The sequence below is a fragment of the Gorilla gorilla genome, chromosome 1 (genome assembly GCF_029281585.2).
Source record: "Gorilla gorilla gorilla isolate KB3781 chromosome 1, NHGRI_mGorGor1-v2.1_pri, whole genome shotgun sequence".
NCBI lineage: Eukaryota > Metazoa > Chordata > Mammalia > Primates > Hominidae > Gorilla > Gorilla gorilla.
The window spans coordinates 117,004,068-117,028,954 of record NC_073224.2 but is presented as its reverse complement, the minus strand read 5'-3'; the positions used below and the strand labels follow the sequence as shown (position 1 = coordinate 117,028,954).

Here is a 24,887-nt window from a genome sequence, read left to right as displayed (position 1 = left end):
TTACATAGAATCAACATGGCAGACGGTACAGAAAAGCCACAGAAGGGTGGGAGTCTTTGGCTATAAAATCAAGAGGGGGCCTCCACTGCCCTGTCCTGTTTACACATTTTTCTAATAATGTTGTCTTTAACAAGAAAATATCATCAAAACCAGCTGTAGTGTATGCCTAACTGTACTCTGCAGCTTTCCTTGGCAGTCTGAATCTAACCGCAGTGAGTCAGCCTGTTCAGGTCCCACCCATCCTGGCGAACTTTTCCACTTGAATCTTGAAGTCTTTGGGGAGAAAAAAGAAAAAAAAAGTGCTAAAAGCAGAAGGCTTTTTCATTTTGGGGAGTTTCTGGAGCTCTGAGTTATCACAGTCTGGGTAACCTGTGCTAATTTAGGTTAATTGGGGTCCTGTCACTGCCCTCTTTATGTTCCACAATTTTGGTGCTTCTCGAGTGTTTCTCTCTAATTACAGCCTTGGAAAATGAATACTACTAGTGAAGTGCATTTTTATTTTAAAAAAATGCATTCATTCTTCCAAACCACAGTGTCCCAAACATACTGGTTTTGTTTTCACTGGTATCTTAAGACATTCAAAAAGTTACTAGGAGGCAGGGGGTAAATATTAAACTTTCAGCAATCACAAGTGCAGTTTGTTTTCCCTTTTCAATCTCATGTTTAAAAAGGGAAACAGAAGGCTTCCACACACAGGCATTCCACAGACTTTCCATGCAAAGTTTTCATTCCTAAGCAACATTACCAAAGATATGAATCAAATCAATTACTCTTTTTCTTATAGAACTACAGAGTAAAAGGAATGCTTCTGAGTGCTGTAGAATATACAAAGATGGACATGAGATTCCATTCTCAAAGAATGTACAATCTGATTGGGGCATAAAAAAATTTAAATTATACAAGATTTAATTTAAATAACATCTAAGGCAATATTGAAAGAGATATTTCAAGATGAGAGTACTTGCCAAACTAACGTATGTTTTTAAAACTTAAATATGGCTAGGTGTGGTGGTCATGCCTGTAATTGCAGCACTTTGGGAGGCTGAGGTGAGCGAATCACCTGAGGTCAGGAGTTTGAGACTAGCCTGGCTAACATGGTGAAACCCCATCTCCATTAAAAATACAAAAATTAGCTAGGCATGGTGGCACACGCCTGTAATCCCACTTACTCAGGAGGCTGAGGGAGGAGAAGCGCTTGAACCCAGAGGGCAGAGGTTGCAGTAAGCCGAGATCGAGCCACTGCACTCCAGCCTGGGCGACAAAGCGAGACTCTGTCTCAAATAAAGAAATAAATCTTAAATACTGGGATAGAACATTTTTTCTAATTTGTGCACGCGTGTGTGCGTGTGTAAACTTTTCAAAGTTGTAAATATTAGCTTACATTTGGTTATGCAATTAATAAAGAAACTTTATCAAAAAGAATGAAATTACAAAAGTTGGACAACCCTGAACATTCTGAAAGGTATGATTACCAACACAGAAAAGAGAGCAACCACTTTCACAGAGAATGTAGCACTTGAATTAGAATAATTCTTTTTGTAATTTTAAATTATCTCCTTTCTGTCTCCTCATTAAAACTTGTTTTCTTCTCTTCTCCCATTGTTCGAAGAGAAGCCCTATCTTTCTTTCTGTGGACTTTGCAAAGTTTCCATTCTAATGATAATTTCCATTCCAATACTAAATTTAAAAAATAGCAACAAAGATCATGATACCAATTAATATTTGTAAGTGCTTACAGTGTGCCAAGTTCTGAGAATGCACTTGACCTTATTATCTTATTCAGTTCTCCTAATAGTCTTCTGAGGTTGGTACAAGCATTGTCTTTGTTTGTAAAGAGAGAGACACTGAAGCTAGGAAAACACTAGTAATTGATGGCAAGTGCTGGAGCTGGGATTTGGACATAAGTGTACTGGTTCTAGTGCCTAAACTCTTAGCCACAATTTTATTATGCTTATTGATAGCTGACCCCCTTATTCATTTGTTTGTTAATCCACTCATCCATTTATGAGTGCATCGTGTGTGCCAGGCCATGTTCTAGCTGTTAGTTGCACAATGATCAAGAATGAATGTATGAAAATATGTATTTTCGACCGGGCGTGGTGGCTCACGCCTGTAATTCCAGCACTTTAGGAGGCTGAGGCAGGCGGATCACCTGAGGTCAGGAGTTCGAGACCAGCCTGGCCAACATGGTAAAACCCTGTCTCTCCTAAAAATATGAAAATTAGCCAGGTGTGGTGGTGCACACCTGTAATCCCAGCTACTCAGGAGGCTGAGGCAGGAGAATCGCTTGAACCCAGGAGGCAGAGGTTGCAGTGAGCCGAGATTGCCACTGTACTCCAGCCTGGGTGACAGAGCTAGACTCCGTCTCAAAAAAAACAAAAAAAAGAAAATGTATGTTCAAGGATGAGTGTTTATTTCAGTATTCTCTATACCAATACAATATTAGTACTCAAGGTGAGGATTATTTCAAGTGTGGAATATATATACAATAGAACATTATAGAGCAATGTACCGACTTGGGAGGATGTCCATTATAACAAATTTAAGATTAAACAAAACAACGGCAACAACAATTTGACTGAATATTACAAAAAATAAGATCTCATTTTTGAGGGAGAAAAGATGGAAATGTCTGGAAGGATACATACCAAAATATTGATATTGATTATGTCTGGATGATGGAATTAGCCTATTGCCTTCTTTATAACTGAGTATTATATTTATTTTAATTATCTATTCATTGAAAAAATATTCTAGTGCTTTTACTATGTGCAGCATACGTTAAGCATTGCAGGTACAATATTGAATATGCAAACATGGTTCCTGCCTTCATAGAGTCTACAGATTAGCAAATTCCAACAGAATGTAATTATTATTGTAATAGAAGTAAAGAGTGCTATGGAATATATAACTGGGCACTTACTCAATCTGAAGAGATTGGGGGATTCAGGGAAAGTTTCCTAGAGGAAACTGCATCTAACCAGGGTCCTGAAGAAGGAATAAGAAGTAGCCACTAATAAGGGGGTGGGAGTGTGAGAATGAAGAATGTTCCATGCATAGGAAATAGCTTGAATCAAGATCCAGATGAGAGAAAGAACCATAGTCAGTATTCCTAGAGAATGGGATGTAAGGAATGCAGAGAATTGAAACCAGAGAAAAGAGAGAGGAGTCATCATACAGAGTCTTGCAAGTTATGTAAAAGCTTTTAAATTTTATCTGAGCTCAAGGGAACTGCTGAAAGCTTTTAGACAGAGAGGTGACATGATCAGATTTTCCTCTTAGAAAGATCCTTTTGGCTTCCTTATGGACTCTGCATAGGAGGAGTAGTCTGGAGGCAGAGAAAACAGTTGCAGCATTCCAGGCAAAGGTTGGTGGAGATGCCAATATAAAAATTAGAGAAATGGACAGGTGAAAGAAATTTCAGAGGCAGAATTGATAGAGCTAAGCCATTGATTGGATGTAGAACCAGTGAGGCTGAAGAAACCCAAAGATGACTGATCACCAATTCATCTCTTCACTCACATCCTACCCACTGTCATCTTGTCGTAAACTTCCAGACTACCTTCACCTCTCTCTTCAATAACGTGAGTTATTTGTTCAAAGTCTGCCTTTTCTGTTAGAACATGAGCTCACTATAGCAGGGACAGTGGTTGTCTTTTCACTTCTAGATACAGTGATTAGCATAATGCCTGGTACATAGTAGGCATGCCCTTTTCTTTTCTTCTTTTTTGTTTGTTTTGAACGAATAAATGATGTCAAGTTTTCTTGCTTGGTCAACTACTAGGTTATGCCCTCCACTGAGAAAGAGAACAACTGGAACAGGCACATGTAGTACTTTTATGACCATTGAAGCAACAGCAACACAAACAAAAAACAGTAAAGCGATTTCTGTTTTTGGAAGAAAAGTAAAGAAGATTCTTCCTGTTGTTAAGGAACTCCAGATCTACTGGGGAGAGAGTCAAACAGATAATCCCAATATACGGTGAAATGGGCCACAATAAGAGTAGGTCCGCAGTGCTGTGGAAGCATTCAGGAGAAGCCCTTGCCCAGGCATTAGGGCCAGATAGGTTTCTTTTAGTAGGTAATATCTGACTTAGATCCTTATGGGTGAGTTGGGATTAGTTAAGTGAGAGATGGGTGGGAATTAAAGAGAAGTGAAATTCTAGGCTAATGCTGCTACCCATGCAAAGTCCTGGAGGCCGCATGAGCCTGGTGAATTCAGAAATAGGAGGCTTTCTGTCATGGATGGAGCAAGGGAGGGTCAATCGGGGTTTATGTTGGCTCTATCTTTTCCCTTATCCCCCTACTTCTGGTCAAGGCATTATTGTTGCAGCCGTGGGCATTCATGGTATCACTGTGGACTCTTGGTTTTTGGTTTTTTTTTTGTTTGTTTGTTTGAGACATGGTCTTGCTCTGTCATCCAGACTTGAGTGCAGTGGCACAATCTTGGCTCACTGCAGCCTTGACCTCCCGGATTCAAGTGATTCCCCACCTCAGCTTCCTGAGTAGCTGGGACTACAAGAACATACCATCACGCCTGGATAATTTTGACTTTTTAAAACTTTATTTTATTTATTTATTTGAGATGGAGTTTCACTCTTGTTGCACAGGCTGGAGTGCAATGGCGTGATCTCCACTCACTGCAACCTCTGCCTTTCGGGTTCAAGCGATTCTCCTGCCTCAGCCTCCTGAGTAGCTGGGATAACAGGCATGTGCCACCACACTGGCAAACTTTGTATTTTTTGTAGAGACGGGGTTTCTCCATGTTGGTCAGGCTGGTCTCGAACTCCTGACCTCAGGTGATCCACCCACCTTGGCCTCCCTAAGTGCCACTGCGCCTGGCCTGTTTTTTTATTTTTTGTAGAGATGGGGTCTCACTGTGTTGCCCAGGCTGGTTTCAAGCTCCTGGCCTCAAGCAATCCTCCTGCCTTGGCCTCTCAAAGTGTTGGGATTGGCCTCTCAAAGTGTTTAAGCCACCACACCTGGCAACTCTTAGCTCTTGTGGCCAGAGCAGGTCATAGTCATGCCTTCAAAATTGCCTTCACTCCTAGAAAAAAATGGAGAAAGGATTATTTAAAATCTAGAGAAAAAGGTGAGCCCATAAGTCACTCTCTCTGAATTCCAGAAGCTCAGCAAATAATCTGAGTTGAACCAATTGTGAACAAATACCAAGTCCTGCTGATGTTGATTGGACCAAAGTGATGGAGAGTCTAGTTTGGAGTCTGGTAATCCTTGGGAGGCCCCAGCATCACTGCAGCTCAACTGTCATTCCTGCCTTGCAGCTCATTTAACTGCCTCTGGCAGCACTATTCCTGGCTGGGCCATCTATTTTTGGTGGTCAGGGAAGTTGTTATTTGTTTCATTTTGTTTTGATATGGTTTACAGTGCTCTAGTGTGATGATGAAGATAACACCTGGTTATTCCAGGATTGGGGGTGTTGTGGGTGTGTTTCTATGTTGGGGAAGGCAGCAGGAACATCATCTTAACTCCTTTTCTTTATCCACATGATGAGGCTGCCTAAGACAGGGTTTATTAATCAACCTGATGCAATAGCTCTGTCATTAGTGCTCTTGTTATCAGGCAAGAAAAGGCTGTGTACAGGATGGGTATCAGTATGCTTCTGAGTGTTAGGGGAAAAAATGGAATGGTATTATTAATATTTTAGCATTTAAGAGACTCTGGAACTTCAGGAATTATGTTAAAATTTCAGAAACAGAGTTTTAGAAGGGTGACTTGTTTGTTGATCGTACCATCCAAAAGAAAAAAGCAGGACTTTGTGGAATTCATAGTCAGTTTTCTGAAGCAGGTATCAGTAGTTGGCTTCTGAGACAGAAACACCATGTTGGCATAAAAGAGTTGATGAGTGGAACACCAAGTTGGTTGGCTCTGGTTGACATTTTCCTTGGTAGAATGTGGTGTGTGAAAATTATACATATTTTTCAGAACAGGCCAAATACGTATGTTTTATGTCAAAACATAGATCATATGTTTCTGTTTTATCTGAGGGTTATCACAAAACTTTACCTTTTTGTAAAACTTAATCTGTGAATATTCAGTACTGAGAGCCACTTAGAGCATACTTCGTCTGACCCTTCTTTTAGGGCCCTATAATATAGGTAGGATTGGTATACAGAATATTTAGACATGATTCATTCTAAGCCATTTAGCTTTAACTGAACTGAATCAAATTGGACTTTAACTGAGTCTTTATCATTAAAAAAAAACTCTTATAAAAGATAAAGGATTGGGTTAGTTACTTCTCTCAGCTTTGGTTTATTTCTTTGTCTTCTTTTAAAAACAAAGCTTTATTCAAACGATTAACACGCTATACAGCTCATCTTCTTAAATCTTACAATTCTATGATTTTAGTATATTCACAGAGTTGTGCAACCATCACCACTGTCTAATTCCAGTACGTGTTTCTCACTCCAATAGGAAAACTCATACTCATTAACACTCACTTCCTAGTTTCCCTCTCCCTGGTTCCTGGAAACCACTAATCTACTTTCTGCCTGGATTCGCCTATTCTGGACATTTCATATAAATGGAATTATACAGTATGTGACCTTTTGTGTCTGGCTTCTTTCACATTATTGTATAATGTTGTCAAGGTCACTTATGTTGTAGCATGTATCAGTACTTCATTCCTTTTTATGGCTGAGTAATATTCTATGATTTGGATATGCTAAATTTTGTTTATCCATTGATCAGTTGAAGGACATTTGAAATACTTCCAATTTTGGCTATTATGAGTAATGCTGCTGTGAACATTTGTATATAAGATTTCGTGTGGCCATATGTTTTCAATTTTCTTGGGTATATAACTAGGAAAGGAATTGCTAGGTCACATGGTAACTGTTTAACCCTTTGAGAGCCAACTTTAGTTTATTCATCTTGAAAATGAAGAAAACAATTTTTTTTTTTTTTTTTTACATAGATCCAGGTTGTCAGATCCTTTAGGGTCACCACCAGGAAGATTATTTACAGTGAAGGACACTTTTTGAAAAGTTATAGGGGGCCTGAGGTAGAAGAGGGAATACCCAGTTGCAAGTGAATCCCAGGCTCAGAAGGGTCATACAGTCTCATGATTAAGGCCCTGATGCGTATGCAGTATGGGGTCAAACTGTTGGAGTTATAGTCTGTGCTCCTCCGCTTTCTCAGTGAACAAGTCAGTTAACCTCCTGATGTCTCTCTGTCTCTGTCCTAGGCAGTAAAATGGGGATCATCATGTCTTCCTACTTCAAAGGTTGTGGTAAAGATAAACGAAATAATACACATGGAAGTACTTTGTACATTGTCAAAACCAATGTAGATGATTGTTGTTGTGAAGATAGTATAATTGTATCTGATTAATTTTGTAATACAGGCCCAAGTCATTCAAAACAGCCAGGAATTAAACTTTTTATTTGTATAATTCAGATTTTATGAGAACAGCATAGAGACGCCTAGACACAGAGATGTATTATAAACAAAATATGTGTATGTAAAATGAACCAGCCCTCTCTTCTTCCTGCCCCATCTCTTCTTCTCTATCCCCATCCCCAATCCAAAATAAGTTGGGCTCCTGGTTGTAGTTCCCTGTGTGCTAAAAAGCAGGAAGTACTCCCCAGACATTTGTGTACCCTTCCCATAGGGCTGTTTTGAAAATATGACAATTAGCAAAGCTATAGGTTAAATCGTCTATTGGGCATCATCCTTGAGTCATTGTTACTGCTTTTGTCTTAGAAATATGGTGTCCTTTACATGCACTTACTGCTTCTGTAGCACAAGGCAGCCAGAGCTCTCAGTCTGAACAGGTAGACTCTCATTACCTTTTAGGGCTACAGGAGAGCTAGTGGGCATTCTGAAATTCTTCACAAAGTGATAGTTCTCTCACTGGCCTTTGGTAGGAGTGTTTCTATGAGAAAATGTGTTTCAAGCATAGAATTTCGGGATGGCCAAAGATCTTAAAAGCCCTCTAGAGCTAACTCCTAGCTGATGTGGGAAAACTTTTAACAGTATCCCTGAAAGGTGATTCTTGAGTTTTGGTCAAGCACCTTTTGTGACAGGAAGTTTATTCTGTCTCATGATGTATGTACTCAGTAAAAATTTGATGTATAAACATATGGATAGAGTGTGGCAATATCTTTATTACATCTAACTCTACTAGAGAATTCATCCTTATATCTAATTGATAACTGCCTCCCTGTAATTCCTACTTTCATTCCCTTTAAAATAGTTTTAAAAATTATAAGCTGTTTTACAAACAACAGGAATATACAAAGAATAATTAAACACTTGTCCATGTATTGAATATCTAAATGTTAGAAAACATTATTTTTAGTTTATTTTCCTCAGGTGAAAAAACAAAAGTTACCATTACAGATACAGTTGCAACCTTCTTAGTATCCTGCCCAGATCCCAGTCTTCTGACTGCCTTCCTATACTTAACTATTAAGTAGTTTCCCCAAAATGACCCAATGAGAAAAAAGGAGAGCCGGGATTTGAACATTGGTCTTCATGGTTCAAAGCTATTGCTCTTTTCACAGTTCCACGCTACCCACCCTAGATAAATATGTATAATAGTGATCATATTTATTGTCTGTGTAAATTGATGTAAAGTGTCAAGGGTTACTTAAAGCACTACTCTTCTGTTTTTCTATTTGCCATATTAACTTATTTTTAAAATATTTTTATTTTCAAGGAAAGTGAAGAATTATCCACAGATATCAAATTAGTACAGTTAAAATTGTGGAAGTTTGATTATATTTGAAAAGAATGTGTCCATTAAGAAGATTAATCATTTTTTCTTAGTGAAGCTTTATTTTTAGGAGAAAGATTGGTAAAAAATTAGTATGTTTTCAAGTACATCCATTATATGAGCTAGCTGGGGGGTCTGAATATGATTAAGCAAATGTCAAGCTGGGTTTTTTTAAAGGCAGACTTGACAGTTGGTTGTGTTAATAGGGCATGACAGGCAACAGCTGGGTGGTAATCCTCCTCCTACTGTTGGCATTGATTGAGTCTTTATTTACGTCGTATTTCTAGTCTGGACTAGAACGTTATTCCAGGGGTGGAATGAAGAAATTAAGGAAAAAGAAGGGGAGAGCCATTAAGGTTTGGAAGAAACATTCTGAGACCAGAGTAAAGATGTTATATGTACTAGGAGAAGAAGGAAGAACAAAGATAGAAGCACTTCCCCTTGCTCAAGAATCTGCAGTGTTTTATTTCCTAAGCAATGCAGAGGTTATCAACATACAGGCCTGTTTGCCATGAGCTAGTAGGTTGCTGTGTGCATCTCAGGTATGTGTGTTTTTGTTTGTTAAAGCTTTTTTTTTTTCTTTTCCAAGTTTCCACATGCAGCGCTGATGTTTGTTAAAGCTGCAAGAAAACAAATAAGTAAAACGAAACCTAAGCAATACACAAAGAAAATAATCTCCCCAGTCAGCAATTCCTGGCCCTCCCCACCCCCACTGCCCTCCTCCCCACCTCCACTTCCCTTCCCCTCACTCTTATCCAGATTGAGAGCCAGGATCCTGGAGGGGCAAACTCCAGGCTTCTCACCCTGGCTTTCAAGATCTCCTTGAGACGGCTTTTTATTTCCCCTTATCTCTGTGGCCTATTTTAGGACAGTATGTGCCCTTTGCTTTGGCCTGGTGAGCATACTGCCCTTTCGCTTATGTTCCACCTGCCTGGACTGCCTTGTGTTCTCCCCACTGCCTATTCAAGCTCAACTCATCCTTTGAGACAAGCTAAAGTGCCAATTCTCTGTGGTACCTTCTCTGGCCACCTCTCCTTCCTAATTTTTATAGTTTTTACTTTTTTTTTTTGAGACGGAGTCTTGCTCTGTCACCCAGTGCAGTGGCATGATCTCTGCTCACTGCAACCTCTACTTCCCAGGTTCAAGCAATCATCATGCCTCAGCCACCTGAGTAGCTGGGACTACAGGCACATGCCACCACGCCCGGCTAATTTTTGTATTTTTAGTAGAGACGGAGTTTCACCATGTTGACCAGGCTGGTCTTGAACTCCTGACCTCATGCGATCTGCTCACCTGGGCCTCCCAAAGTGCTGGGATTACAGGCATAAGCCACCGCGCCTGGCCCAGTTTTTACTATTTGTACAGTTCATATTGTCCTTTATAATTTGTCATATATGATTCCATATTTGTTCAGAACTGTTGTAGAAAGTCCAGATTCTGCATGGTGTATTAAAATGAGTCTGTTAGAATAATTTATTTTACTTATAATCTTTTTATAAGGAGGAATGCTATTAGGTATGCTTTTTATCCTAAAACATCTACATAATCTTGTGTATCGATTAAGTTGTATTAATCCAATGAGAAATAAATCAGCAGGTTAATTACTCATCCATTCTTTAATTCAACAAATATTTATTGAGCACCAGCTATGTATCAGGCACCGTTCTGGGCACTGGTGACACAGCAGTGAACAAACCAAGAAAACATCCCACTTTTCTCAGGAAGTTTACATGCTGGTGGGGAGAGACAGACAAGAAACAAAATAAATAAGAAAATGTATTTTAGAAGGTGATAGTGCTACGGAATAAAAAACAATGAAGGGGGATTCGGAGAGCTGGGATGAGGCACGGGGTGCCTAAAGAGTATTCACTTCACCAAGAAGGTGACATTCAATCAAAGATGAAGAAGGTGAGGAGAGAATCGTGCACCTTCCTAGAGAAAGAGCAGCCAGGCAGAAGGGTCAACAAGTTCAAAGGCCTCGGAAAAGAAAGCTTCTCTTACTTCCTGTTTTTGAGAAATAACAAAGAGAAACAGTGTGGCTACAGCAGAGAACAGAGGGAGAGTGGTAGGAAGAAGTAGAGGAGGTAATAGGAGAGGCAAGAAGAGGGTGTAGGGCCTCAGGCCTTGCAGTCTGGTGAAGGGACATCACCTTTCACTCTAAGTTAGATGGGAAGCCAGGGGGCTCTCCAGCAGAGGAGTAATCCGACGTATTTTGAAAGGGTCAATGTGGCTGCTGTGCTGAGAATAGACTACAAGGGAACAAGAGTGGGAGCAGGAACACCAGTTAAGGGGCTATTCAGATCATGTAAGGAAAAGATGGCAGTACTGTGGGTCAGGGTGGTAGAAATACCAGTGGCAGTAGTGGTAGTATAACATATATATAAAATATATATATAGTAGTATAATAGTATATATAATATAGTATAATATATATTATATACATAATACAACAGCTACAACATATATATTATACTACCATATATGTTATTAATATATATACTATAATGTATAATATACATAGTAAGATTTACAGACAGATGATATGTAGGAGAGAGAATGAATCAAGAATCATTTAAAGGTTTGGGCTCAAAAATCTGAAAATATTGAGTTGTTACAAATTGAAAAAAGGTATAGTGAGGGAGGAGCATGTTTACTGGGAAAGATCAGGAGTTCAGTTTTAGATATCACAAGTATGTGATGTCTAAATTCAAGCAGAGATTTCTACTAGACAGTCAGATATCAATTGGAGTTCAGGGAAAAGATCAGGGTGGGCATGTAAACTTAGAAATGTAAGTGAACAAAAAGTCATTTTTCTACGTATTCTAGAATAAGTGTTCTACCAAATATAGTTTATTTGGGACTATTAAAACAAACTTTTTTCATATTATTGGAAATCTATGAGAATAATACAGGTGAGCCAGCCCACATATAACAAAGCAAAACGTACAATGTTTATGGAATATTTTCCTGTTCATTGATTCCACAAATATTTAGGGAGTGCTTCCTGAGTACTATGCAACAAGAATACAAGGACACAAAATATGCCTTGTCAGCTCTCAAAACACTCTAGCCAGGTTGAGGTCATCGTAAACAGACTGTGACAGCACAATGGGATGAATGCTGTTGGAGAGGTCTCAGGTTGTTATGGAAGCTGTAGGAGTTTATGAAGATGTATTAGTTAGTCATTGACTTTTTCCTTGGGCAGCTTCAGACTAGTTGGAAAGATCAAACACACAAAAAGTCACGTAACTCTAAAAGATGTAAATAACCCTTCAAGATAACAAAAGCCATATCATAAGGCAGCATATGAACACTTGTTGAATGTTAATATCTGCCTTAGAGTTCAAAAGAGGAAGAAGTCTTTCCAGGCTAGGGTAACAGGAAAGGCTTTGCTTGGGTGGAATTTGGGAACACTCAAGTTGAATGATCTAAGCCAAGAGTTGAATATGTACGGCTAGATCTTGGGTGAGAAGACTCGGTTGGAGATTTGGGAATTGTTTCGAAGGTGAAAGTATAGCCCTAAAAGTGGATAAAACCTCCGTGGACAAAAATGTGAAGAGAAAACAAGTAGAAGGCTAAGGACTTACCATCATTTAAATACCCATTTTCAGGAGCTGGCAAAAAACACAGAAAAGGAGCCAGAGAGATAGAAGAACAAGATATCATGGAGGAAATAAGCATAAATGTCCAACAGAAATCTAGGATGCATAAGAATACCCTGGATTCATACACAGTTTTATTTCCTGTAAAACTTTTATGAACTTATTTTACCTGATAAAGGAATCTAAGTAGACAGCCAAAGCATGATTAAACACTTATCTAAACTCTGGCAGCCTGGCTCCCCTGAGCAAAATGGAGGTGATATTAACTGGGTTATCACCTTGAAGAGCTTAGACCAGGAAAGGGCCTTAAAAATCACTAATTTTGGCCAGACGCGGTGGCTCATGCCTGTAATCCCAGCACTTTGGGAGGCCAAGGTGGGCGGATCTCAAGGTCAGGAGATCGAGACCATCCTGGCTAACGCTGTGAAACCCTGTCTCTACTAAAACAATGAAAAATTAGCCGGGCGCGGTGGTAGGCACCTGTAGTCCCAGCTACTCAGGAGGCTGAAGCAGGAGAATGGCTTGAACCTGGGAGGCAGAGGTTGCAGTGAGTTGAGATTGCACCACTGCACTCCAGCCTAGGCAACAGAGCAAGACTCTGTCTCAAAAAAAAAAAAAAAATCACCAATTTTTAAAGCCATTTCATTTTTTAAGTGAGGACAGTTAGGCCTCTAGAGAAATGGTTTATAACATAGCTATTTAGTAAGAGAACTGGGAATGGAAAAGGATATTTTGAGTTGTTTTAACTTAGACTTTTTTCTTCACTGTCTCTAACTAAGCCTAGTTGGCATTCTCAAATTCTAAGAATTCAGATTTAGTGAAAATAGTTAAATGGATTTTAAATGTGTAGTTTTTTTTTTCAAATGGTAAATATTTGGGCTTGCCTATTTTGCCTATTTATAATCTAAATCTATTTGGGAGAATGCTTCACTCTAATTATGCCCTCCTGAGGCCACTTTATCCACTCAAACATTTTTTATTTTTCAAGGCAAAGTGCAAATTCAACTCCTGATGAAGCTTTCTCTGATCACCCCAGTAAGAACTGACTACTCTTTCTTACAGGCTCCCCCAGAGTCAACGTTTTTTAAACTCAGGCTGAAACTTATTAGTGGGTCATGAAATCCATCAGGTGGGTCACTGGCAGAAAAAGAAATAGGAAATATCAGAGGACATCACACATAGTGATGGTGACAATTACTTTTTGAAACATTTACTTCAGTTAAGAGTGTATGCATATGTACTAGATGGCAATGTAACATATAAAAGTTGAAAAACACAGGTTTGGAGGATCATAATGTAAAACACATATCTTAACATATCATGGCCAGCTGTATGGCCATGTAGCTCTTTGAGGGTTGGGACATTCTTGATCTATATATCCCTCATGCCCAATGTCCTACCTGGTGAGTACTCAGGAGTTGTTGACTGGAATGATTATGAAGGTTTGAGAAGGAATTGGAAGAATGAAAAGCAGGTAGGTTGGGGAGGAAATGAGGGCTTGAATTAAGTGTAAATTTTGTAGTTTCCTTTATCTTGAATGTTAATATATATTTTTTTCAACCTAATATTATTGCCACAAAGAACCCGTGTTTGTTATCTGTGCTGTGGGGTTGTCTCCCATCACCTTCAATGTAATGTGGTATAAATAATACTTCCTGCTAATGTTGCAGCTGTCACTCCTGGATCTTAAATTACTTTAGGAGCAAGATCTGGTGATGAGTGCCCGGCTCCACTTGGCAGGTGCCAGAGTTAAGAACCAGTGACTGCCTGAAATCTTTGGGCTCCAGGATGACGGCTCCCTCTCTGTCATCCTCCCACACTCTCTTCTGCCCATCCCTTCTTCCATGGAGGGAGGATCCCTTGACCCTACCTCTTTCTGAGCTTTGTAACTGGTAAATAGAGTTTGCAAAGATTCCGCTGAGCTAGAAGATTTGCTCTTTCTTTGCGGGTAGCTATGGTGTGTTTCGGGGGAAGGCTCATGGCAATAAAGGCTATTAGTTGAACTGCCTCAGAGCTCAAAAAGCTTGGGGCTGAAAACTGCAAAGGAACTCATTAGAAGTGAGCTCTGGATTATCAAAGGAAATTGAGACTTCTCTGGTTAGAAGCTCTTTAAGATTTGCACTGGACAGAAAGGGGATATTTGACATGTGGTTACCTTTGTGGGCCATTTTATGTACATGTGGTCTTTTCTATAGCAACCTTGTTTCTTCTGGCCACACTCCTTTTGGTCTTATAGTCCAAATCAGCCACAAGTCATTTAAATATCCCCTCCCCACCCTCTATTTCCTTCTCTTCTTTGCAAACCCACTGTCACCTTGAATATCTCCCCTCCCCCTTTCCTGGAAGCTTTTGGGGGTCAGTCTCTCTTTTCCGAGAAGCTGTTAACTGCCTACAGTTGGGCCTGGGAGGCTCCAGGAGGGTGACAGCAGAGTCCTGGCTTGGAGTCGGGTTACACCACTTGTGTCTGAGTTCACGCAGCATGTTCCTCTGTCAGGGATTCCGCAAATATCTCCCTGAGGTAAAAAAGGAAAGTGTGCTGCTCTCCAGCACCCAGAGCAGTGAGCCCAGTCCTGAGTCCCGGAGAGAGCTCCAGCAATAGGGGCCATGTCGCCATAGCTCCAGCCTCTCGGTCCGCAGCCTCAGCAGCGTCCCAGCCGGCTGGCTTCATGCTGCGGTGCAGCTGCACCATGTTCCTGGGTTGAGGGGGCAATCGGGCACGCTCCTCCCCATGGGTTGCCCATCATGTCTAATGGATATCGCACTCTGTCCCAGCACCTCAATGACCTGAAGAAGGAGAACTTCAGCCTCAAGCTGCGCATCTACTTCCTGGAGGAGCGCATGCAACAGAAGTATGAGGCCAGCCGGGAGGACATCTACAAGCGGGTGAGTGCAGGGGCCCGCTTCTCCGAGGCAGGGGCAGGGGCAGGGGACGGTTTGGCCTGCCAGTTGGTCGCTATTCTAGGCTCTTCCTAGCTGGCGCTGTGCTAGTCAGCGAGAGAGGTGGGGTTTCGTCCAGCTCTGGTCACCTTAACAACCTGTGACCTTGGACAAGCTCATTTCACCTCTCTGGTGCCTGCTTTCTGCTTTCCTTCTCTGTAAAGAAAGAGGACTGGAATAAATCAGAGCCTCTCTCAAACACTGACGTGGAACTGTGCGGAACAATCACCTTGGGAGCTGGTTTAAAATGTAGATTCCATGCCTCACCCTAGGGATTCCGATGTAGTAATGTGGGGGAAGGTGGGGGTAGAGGGTGGGGCTGGGGTGGATATTTGCATTTTTAAAATTTATTTATTTTAGAAACAGGTCTTGCCCTGTTGCTCAGGCTGGAGTGCAGTGTCACCATCATAGCCCTGCAGCCACCAACTCTTGGGCTCAAGTGATGCCTTCTGGCTCAGCCTCCTGAGCAGCTGGGACCACAGGCACAGGACACCAGGCCCAGATAATTTAAAAAAAAAAAAAAAAATGGCAGGGCACAGTGGCTCATGCCTGTAATCCCAGCACTTTGGGAAGCCAAGGAAGACAGAAGGCTTGAGGTCAGGAGTTCGAGACCAGCCTGGCCAACATGGTGAAACTCCATCTCTACTTAAAAAGTACAAAAATTAGCGGGTGTGGTTGCATATGCCTGTAGTCCAAGCTACTTGGGAGGCTGAGGCAGGAGAATTGCTTGAACCCAGGAGGCGGAGGTTGCGGTGAGACGGGATTGCGCCGCTACACTCCAGCCTAGGTGACAGAGCGAGAGTCTGTCTCAAAAAAAAAAAAAAAAATTCGTACCAAAGGAGTGGCACTATGTTGTCCAGGCTGGTCTCAAACTCCTGGCCTTTAGATCCTCCCACCTCAGCCTCCACAGTTGTTGGTATTATAGGCATGAGCCACTTTGCCTGGGAAAATATGCATTTTTAAGCAAGATCCCTGAGGTGGCTCTGAAGCAGATCATCTCCAGGTCATACCTCTCCTAGAGAAAGTCCCCTCCTAGCTCTGGCTTGGTGGGGCAGAGAATGATGCTATGGAGAAAAGGGCAGGGGCTAAGGGTGTTTCCATTCCTTGAGAAATTCATGTTTGCTTTTGAAGATGACTATGCAGATAAGCTTTTAAGACAGAATCTTAGGCATTTTTAGTCTTTGGAATAGCTTGCCTTAGAATGAAGAAGAGAGTAATCTGTGGGATAGCAGTTGGCCTGGGTGGAGTGGGAGGGGAAATGGCCTCTTCCTTGGATGGGAGGGCTATCTTGATTGATGGGTCAGTGATCAGGGTGGGGAAGGAAGACCTACTGGATTGGCTGAGCTGTGAGTGAGATAGGACAGCACCTTGATAAGAGGACATTGGGCTATGGGTTATGAGGATTAAGCCTCATAGCTGGTCACCACAATATTGGTTTCCTCAGCCATCTCTGTGTCTGGACAAGCAGGACCTGAAGTGGCCCAAGTGACCGGGGACTGGTTGCCTCTGACCTTATCAGAGATCCTAACTCTCCAACTGTTTACCCCAGAGGACTATACAAATACCATTTTCTATGTGTGCTCTGTCCTGTCAAGAGGATGGATGACTGGGAAGCGATACAGGCTGCTAGATAACATCTTGGATCAGGGAAATAGCTGGTGTCTATGAGACCCAAATGATTATTTAGTTAATTCAATTAATGTGTATAGCTAAATATGGGGGACTTAACTCTATTTCCTGTCTCTCCTGCATTTCCATGTTTTAAGTCCAAATTTTCCAGAAGTTGGTCCAGATTCACCTTTTATCTTTTATGTGGCTATGTAATGAGTGTGCCTCATTGGAGCTGCCAGGTGTCAAGAAGGATATTGCCAAGTGAGGGTTGGTAACAGAGAGATGGGGAGAGACGGAGGATGAGTGGGAGGTTTTGCCTTAGGGTTAGGGTAGGAATAGTGGATGGATTTATTCACTGTGCAGAGGGAGGAACTTTCCCCATTAACTGTCTTCAGGGCAAAAAAGGAAAGGACAATTTCTTAGGTAATTTGAGGGAAAGGATTTTGTTGTTGTTGTTGTTGTTGTTGTTGTTCTGAGACAGAGTCTCACTCTGTCGCCCAGGCTAGAGTGCAGTGGCACGATCTCAGCTCACTGCAACCTCCGCCTCCTGGGTTCAAGCGAATCTCCGGAGTAGCTGGGACTACAGACGCCTGCTACCACACCTGGCTAATTTTTGTATTTTTAATAGAGGCGGGGTTTTACCATGTTGGCCAGGCTGGTCTCGAACTCCTGACCTCAGGCGATCCACCCGCCTCAGCCTCCCAAAGTACTGGGATTACAGGCGTGAGCCACTGCGCCCCACCAGGATTGTTTTTTTTAAAGCTGAATCAGATGGCTGTCTGAATCATTTGGTCTCACTCTCTGCTCCGCCCTAGCGAAAGATCTTTAGGAAACAACTTTGGGTGGGGTGTGAGAAGGCACCATTTCTCACCTGGAGAAATGTGATAAATGAGATTATAGGAGCTGCACAAGGTGTATGTGGGGGGAGTGGAACACAGCCTATTGTCACATGCAGAGAGGACAACCCTTTTACTAGACTCTAGTATTGCCATGGGTCCCATACAGGAAGTAGATATGGCCCTGTCTCTATCTAGTCTTACGTGTTAGCAGAGTTGTCAGGCAGCTACTGCATCATATGATTTGAGGGATCTCAAACTACTGTATCCCCTCCTCTTCCTTCTCACCAAATGTTTGTTCAATCTGCCTGTCATATTAATTCTCTCATTTGGCTATGATTATTTGAAAAGCGCTAAAGGCTTGTGCTAAAATGTTCTTATTACTTGGGAAACAGAACACATAAAGCCATTATCAATCATTCAGAGTTGAAATTAGTTTACCACACTATGTCATGATGAGTGATTGATAGGAACTAGAGCCGTTCTGGTTTATTTTATTTTTTGAGACAGGGTCTCGCTCTGTCACCCAGGCTAGAGTGCAGTGGCACCGTCACGACTCACTGCAGCCTTGACCTCCTGGGCTCAAATGATCCTCCCACCCCAGCCTCCCAAGTAGCTGGGACCACAGGTGTGCCACCACACCTGGCTAATTATTTATATATATGCGTGTGTGTGTGTGTGTGTGTGTGTGTGTGTGTGTGTGTATTTTTTTTTTTTTTGGCAGAGATTGAGGTCTCACTATGTTGCCCAGGCTGGTCTCAACTTCCTGGGCTCAAGTGATCTTCCCACCTTGGCCTCCTAAATTGCTGGGATTACAGGCATGAGCCACCACACCCAGCCACAGTTCTGTTTTGATGTAAGAACGAGGGATTCGGAAAACACTGCATTAAGACCTATTGTCAACCAGGAGACTTAGTTAGGCAAGTTACTTAGCCTCTCTGAGCCTGTTCCAGCCTCTGTAGGATTGACATTAACAATAATGCTACAGATACTGAGAATTATTCTATGAATAAATAGCAGCCATGAAGATGAAATAAGAAACATATCAAAACACTTTATAAACTTAATAACATCACATATATATTAGAGGGTAGTAGTTATATTTCTACTAGTAGTTATAGTTATTATAAAATTTAAATATGGGGACAAGGTTTGACTCTTTATAATCTCCCCCTCATAATTCCCACAGATGTGTCTTATGTTCATTCTTGTTATTCATATTGTGATCCCACGAGATTAGGAAGATTAATTAGCAGCAATGTGCCCAGCATCACATGGTAAATCAGGTGGTTCAGAGGATAATTTAGAGTACTGTTCTGTTACCAAACTTAGTAACAGAAGTTTGATTTTTCTGTTGCTAAGAAACAGAATTTTCTTGATTCTGATTTTTTTCTTTAGCGTTGGAAGGACACTTCTTTAAAAAAAATATTGTAAAAACATTAAATCAAACTCTACTGAGTTAGAATCTGCAATAATTTGAGTGCTGTATGTGTGGTTCTTTTTAAGAAAACCAATGCTTGTGAAACATATGTAACGGAAAGTCTATTGTGAGTAGTAATTATTTTATTGATGTGCATATTTATGCTACTGGGAATTTTTGTTGAGCTCTTTGTACTTAAGAGTGAAGAATTACTCTTAGCGAGAAACAATAAAGTATTTGATTGGCTTCAGGGAAGGGAAATACGGGCAACTTTGGGAGAAGAGAACTGGAGAGTGGGTGCTATCTTTCTCTTTCCAAGTGGCAAGTCTTCTTCTAGGTAGTTGATTGAGGAGACTAAAATAGATATAATCCTTACTTGTAAGTGGAAGCTATAAGGATTTTAAATTATAAGAGGAGTTGTCAAAGCTAGAGAGTTATGTTAAAAACCTAAGAGTATCAACCTCAAAGCAAGTAAATAAAAAAGAAGTTAGGAGTTTCTCTCTTTTAAGCTGTTCAGAGAATTAAGAAATAATCTTAAGAATCATCCTGGCCATGGATTAATAAAATAATATTAATTCATACATAAAAATTGGTTTCTTGAGACTGGCTACTATTTTGTTGAGGGTTTATCCTGTAAGCTTCAATTTTTGTAAATCATCATAATAAATTTTTTAAAAAGGAAGAGGCTGCTTACCCTCTGTACCGACAGAGTGGAACATATGCCTACATGACTAGGCACTGCTACCCCCTTTTGGTAGCAAACGTTAATTATAAGTTCAGCTTTTAGGGAAGACAATTTTCAACATATAAAGCAAGCAAAGGAGAAATCATTGCAGTACACTGACTCTGGAGCAAAATAAAGTGAGAAAATGTTGTGAGTGGTCCACAGCTGAGTATGGCCCACTCCTAGGGAGACTGGCTTGTTAGCATTTCTGGACTGCAGCTGCTGTGGTAAGTAATTTTTGGGTGGCAACTTGGCTGACTTCCTCATTGTTGATTGCCTAATCCTGCATTTTCTCATATTAGTCAAGTGTGTCGCTACTGGAATCTTGTCTGACCCTGGAATTTATGAAATCCACTGCTGTGTTGTAAACACCCAGTCTCCAAACAGCACACAAAACCATCATCCACTGGGTTTTGCCCCCTGATGACTACTTGTTCAACTTGTGTGAATTAAGTTTCCATTCTAAGAATGAAATTGAAAAACTGACAAGGCCAGATCTGATAGCAAAAGGGTCAGGAGAAATAAAATGTTGTCGTCCTTGACCAGATAGAATCAATGTTTAAATATGATGTAATGATATTGGAAGGTTAAAGTGGACTTAGCCCTTAGATATGAGTTGAGAGAATTGTGTTGCGTTGTTTTATGACCCTTAAGCTGCCTGACTTCTTTGAGATTGAAACTTCTTTGGTTTTCTCATCTTTGAGATTGGATGATACTTTTCCTGCGCAATCTTTGAGGTTTATGCATAGCATACTTCTATAGCTATGGTAAACAGCCTACTGATTTTACTTGCCTACCAAATTGTCATTGTTTTTACTATTCTGTTATTGCTGGGCATAACGGCTAAGAGCTATAAATTGGCGAGATCTGGGGTGAAATCTTGATTTTTCTACTTACTATTTGTGTTGGGAAAAATACCATAATTTCTCTGAGCTAAAGCAAGGGCAGTAATAACACCTATCTTATAGGGTCTAGAGGAGGATGAAATGAGTCAATTAGCTGATCTCAGCATAATGCCTATCACATAGTAAGCTCTCAACAAATATTTGCCATTATTGTGACAAATTGAGAGACGGCAAACTTATCCAGATAAGTCTTAATTACTGACACATTCATGCTGGACTATTTTTTATTCCAAATCAGTTTCTTTTTCCTCAATAGTGGACTTGGGACCATTTGTCCTATTTGTCTCAATTCTCAATTTTTGTTTGCTTGTGTGTAAGTAACATAATATAATCCAAGTGTCCCTATTGCATCAAATTTACCTTGGCATTCTCAGATACAATGTTCATTCAAAGAAAATAAATAAGAAAGGCTGGGTTGATTAAATTTCTTTTGGCTCATTGACTGATTTTCTTTGGTCCTAGCCTGATTTCTTTAGGCTTTGGGCAACATGATGAGGAACAATATACCTGCAGACTTACAAGGAAGCTCAGGAACTCCATCAGGCTGTAGGATTTAGGAAGCTGGACTTGAACCAAAGGAAGGCTATTAGAGAAGGATGAGTATCTTGGCGGGTTATCAAAAATGTTGTGATAAAAGTTTTGAACTCTAAGGAAACCTGAATTCTTAACCTGCCTTTTCTACCTACATGATCTTGGCCAAGTCACTTAACTTCTGTGAACCTTAGTTTCCTAACTTAGAGTCATCAATTCCTGTCGTGCTCTTCTCCCCCATGGGTAAACATGTTTTAGTGTATTAGACGTTAGATAAATAGAAAGGATTGTGATTTCTATCCTGCATAGCTGGAGACACATACTAGAAAGCATGCACCTGCTCAGGTTATTGTCTAAAGTGGCTGTGTGGCTGCTGTTGCCAGAATTAATGCTTGTCTTCTTATATGTAGCAGAGTTTGCTCTTCTTTTACAGTTGGATGCCTTATTTAATTAGTGGCTATGTTTTTTTCTCCTATGTTTTACTTACACGAACTTTAAGAATGTGTATGATGGGAAAGGAGGAGCATAAGAGACAGACAAGATTACATTAACCAAACTATTTTTAAATGGTTCTCTGGAAGCCTAGTATGAACATGGTCCATGTGTGTCTGTGTCTATGCACACTCTGTGTGCCAATTCCCCATTCTCAGCCTTCTGAGGTTCATGAGGTCATGCTTACCTATTTCTTCTTTCAGGGAATGAAAGTTGGCAGAAATAGAGGGAATCCATCCATTAAATATTTGTAACCAATATTTATGATTTTGGTTAAATATTTTTTTAAACTTCACACTCATTAGGATAGCTATTATACTAAAAATCAAACAACCCAGAAAATAACAAATACTAGTAAAGACGTGGAGAAATTGGAACCCTTGCACATTGCTAGAAAGAATGTGAAATTGTGCAGGTGCTGTGAAAAACGGTATGGAGTTTCTCAAAAAATTAAACATAGACTTACCGTATAATCCAGCAATTCTACTCTGGGTATAACACAAAATAAATGAAAACAGGGACTCAAATAGATATTTGTATCTATTTGATACAATTGTATCAAATTGTATCAAATAGGAGCATTGTTTACAGTAGCCAACAGGTGGAAGCAACTCAAGTGTTCATTGACAAATGAGTGGATAAACAAAATGTGGGCTATATAGACACTGGATATTATTTAGCCTTAGAAAGGTATGAAACTCTGACATGTGCTGTAACATGAGTGAACCTTAAAGATGTCATGCTAAGTAAAGTCAGTCCCTAAAGGACAAATATTTATTATTTCACTTAAATGAAGTACCTAGAGTAGTCAAATAATAAAGACAGAAAGTGGAACTTTGGTTGCCAGGGGTTGTGGGGAGGAGGGAATGGGGAGTTAGTGGCCACAGTTTCATTTGGGAAAAAGTTCTGGAGATGGATAGTGATATTTGAACAACTATGTGAATGTACTTAATGCCATAGAACTATATACTTTAAAATAGTTAAAATGGCAAATTTTATGATATGTATATTTTAACACACACACACAAAATGTTTAGGCCTGGCATGTTGGCGCATGTCAGTAATCCCAGCACTTCGCAAGGCCAAGGTGGGAGGATCACTTGAGCCCAGGAGTTTGAGACCAGCCTGGGAAACATAGCAAGACTGCATCTCTGCAAATTTTTTTTTTTTTAATTAGCTGACATAGTGGTGTGTGGCTGTGATACCAGCTACTTGGGAGGCTGAGGTGGGAGGACTGCTTGAGCCCAGAAGGTTGAGGCTGCAGTGAGCCATGATTGTGCTCCTGCATTCTAGCCTGGGTGACAGAGTGAGACCCCATGTCACACATACACACACACAAAAAATGCTTAAAGCAACTTTCCCCAAAAAGTCAGTTGCTTATAAAAATAGTGGAACTCTTAACCAAAGGCAACTCTGTTTTCTGCTTTTCCTTAACACAACTTATCTTTTTTCAGAGCTTTTAATTAGAATTCATAATACTTGCCTGTTGAGAAATGCTTCTTCCCTTTGAATACTTAGGAATTTTTCTTTCAACCACTGGAAAACAAATCCCAGACTAAATTCTGGGCCCTAATTTAATTCTAATCCACTTTCAGTTATCCCCCTAACAATGTCTACATAATTTATACTTCTGCATGAACTTATTACAAGGCCACTTCTTTCTATAATGTATGTACATTCAGGTTTATGCACTGATAGAAGTAGCATGTTACACTTGAAAAAAATAGACATTCTAAATTTCTGTCTCAAATATTTCCCTTGTTTGCAATATCATTTTAGTCATTTTTTTGCTCATATTTGCACATATGCATTGGTGTATTCAGTCAAATGTCTATTGATTATCTACTATATGCCAGCTACTGTGCTAGATTCTGGTGGAGAAGACATCAACAAATAAATAAAAATGGTATAATAAGGGCTACCATAGAGGTATGGACAGATTATGCTATAGTGCAATAAAATCCACCAGGAAAGGCCTTGCCAAGTGTTTGAAGTTTGCATTGAATCCTAAAAGGTAGTAACATAACAAGAAATGGGAAAAGGCATTTCTTTTTTCTTCTTTTTTTTTTTTTTTTTGAGATGGAGTCTCACTTTGTGGCCCAGGCTGGAGTGCAGTGGCACCATCTTGGCTCGCTGCAATCTCCACCTCCCAGGTTCAAGCGATTCTCCTGCCCCAGCCTCCTGAGTAGCTGGGATTACAGATGCTGTGAAACATACGGCTAATTTTTCATATTTTTAGTAGAGACGGGTTTTCACCACGTTAGCCAGGCTGGTCTCAATCTCCTGACCTCGTGATCCACCCACTTCGGTCTCCCAAAGTGCTGAGATTACAGGCATGAGCCACCATGCCTGGAAAATCCAGAAATTCTTTTTTTTTTCTTTGAGACAGAGTCTTGCTTTGTCAGCCAGGCTGGAGTGCAGTGGCATGATCTCGGCTCACTGCAACCTCCATCTCCTGGGCTCAAGCGATTCTCCTGCCTTAGCCTCCCAAGTAGCTGGGATTACAGGTGTGTGTCACCATGCCCGGCTAATTTTTGTATTTTTAGTAGAGATGGGGTTTCACCATGTTGGCCAGGGTGGTCTCAAACTCCTTACCTCAGGTAATCCACCCACCTCGGCCTCCCAAAGTGCTGGGATTACAGGTGTGAGCCACCGTGCCTGGTGGGAAAAGGCATTTCAAACAGAAGAAACAATATACAAAAGCAGAGGTGTACAAAAGCAATGTGCACTTGGCACACTGGAATCATTCAGTATGGCTAGATCATGTGGTTTGGAGGGCTTGTGGTGGTGGTAAGATGAGGCTGCAGGGGAGAAATCATGGAAAGCTTTGGACTTATCCATTCATTCATTAATAAACATTAATTAGGTACCTGCTATGTTCCAAGTACTAGAAGTTGGGACTTCAAAGATGAGTAAACCACAGGTGCTAGAGTATAGTAAAAGGCAGTAACAGAGCTATGTACAAAGTGTAAGGAAACTCAAAGGGGGCACTTCTATCCCAAATGAATAGAGTGGATGAAAAGAAAATCTGCAAAGGATTATTCGTGATGACCCCTGAACTTCATCTTCAAAGGGGAATAAGCACTAAT

At 40.6% G+C, this 24,887-nt stretch overlaps 1 protein-coding gene across 24 annotated transcripts in view; it reads left to right on the top strand.

Moving 5' to 3' along the window:
- LOC101130554 (myomegalin) overlaps positions 1-24,887 on the top strand; it is a 225,188-nt gene that overhangs the window by 65,972 nt on the left and 134,329 nt on the right. For 19 of the 24 annotated variants that reach the window (XM_063695461.1, XM_063695463.1, XM_055356599.2 and 16 more), the window contains exon 4: positions 15,115-15,225. The exons of the other annotated variants lie outside the window; for them this stretch is intronic. In XM_063695461.1, the coding sequence (XP_063551531.1) occupies positions 15,115-15,225 (111 nt within the window). The remainder of the gene's footprint in view (positions 1-15,114; positions 15,226-24,887) is intronic. 24 annotated transcript variants of the gene reach the window in all.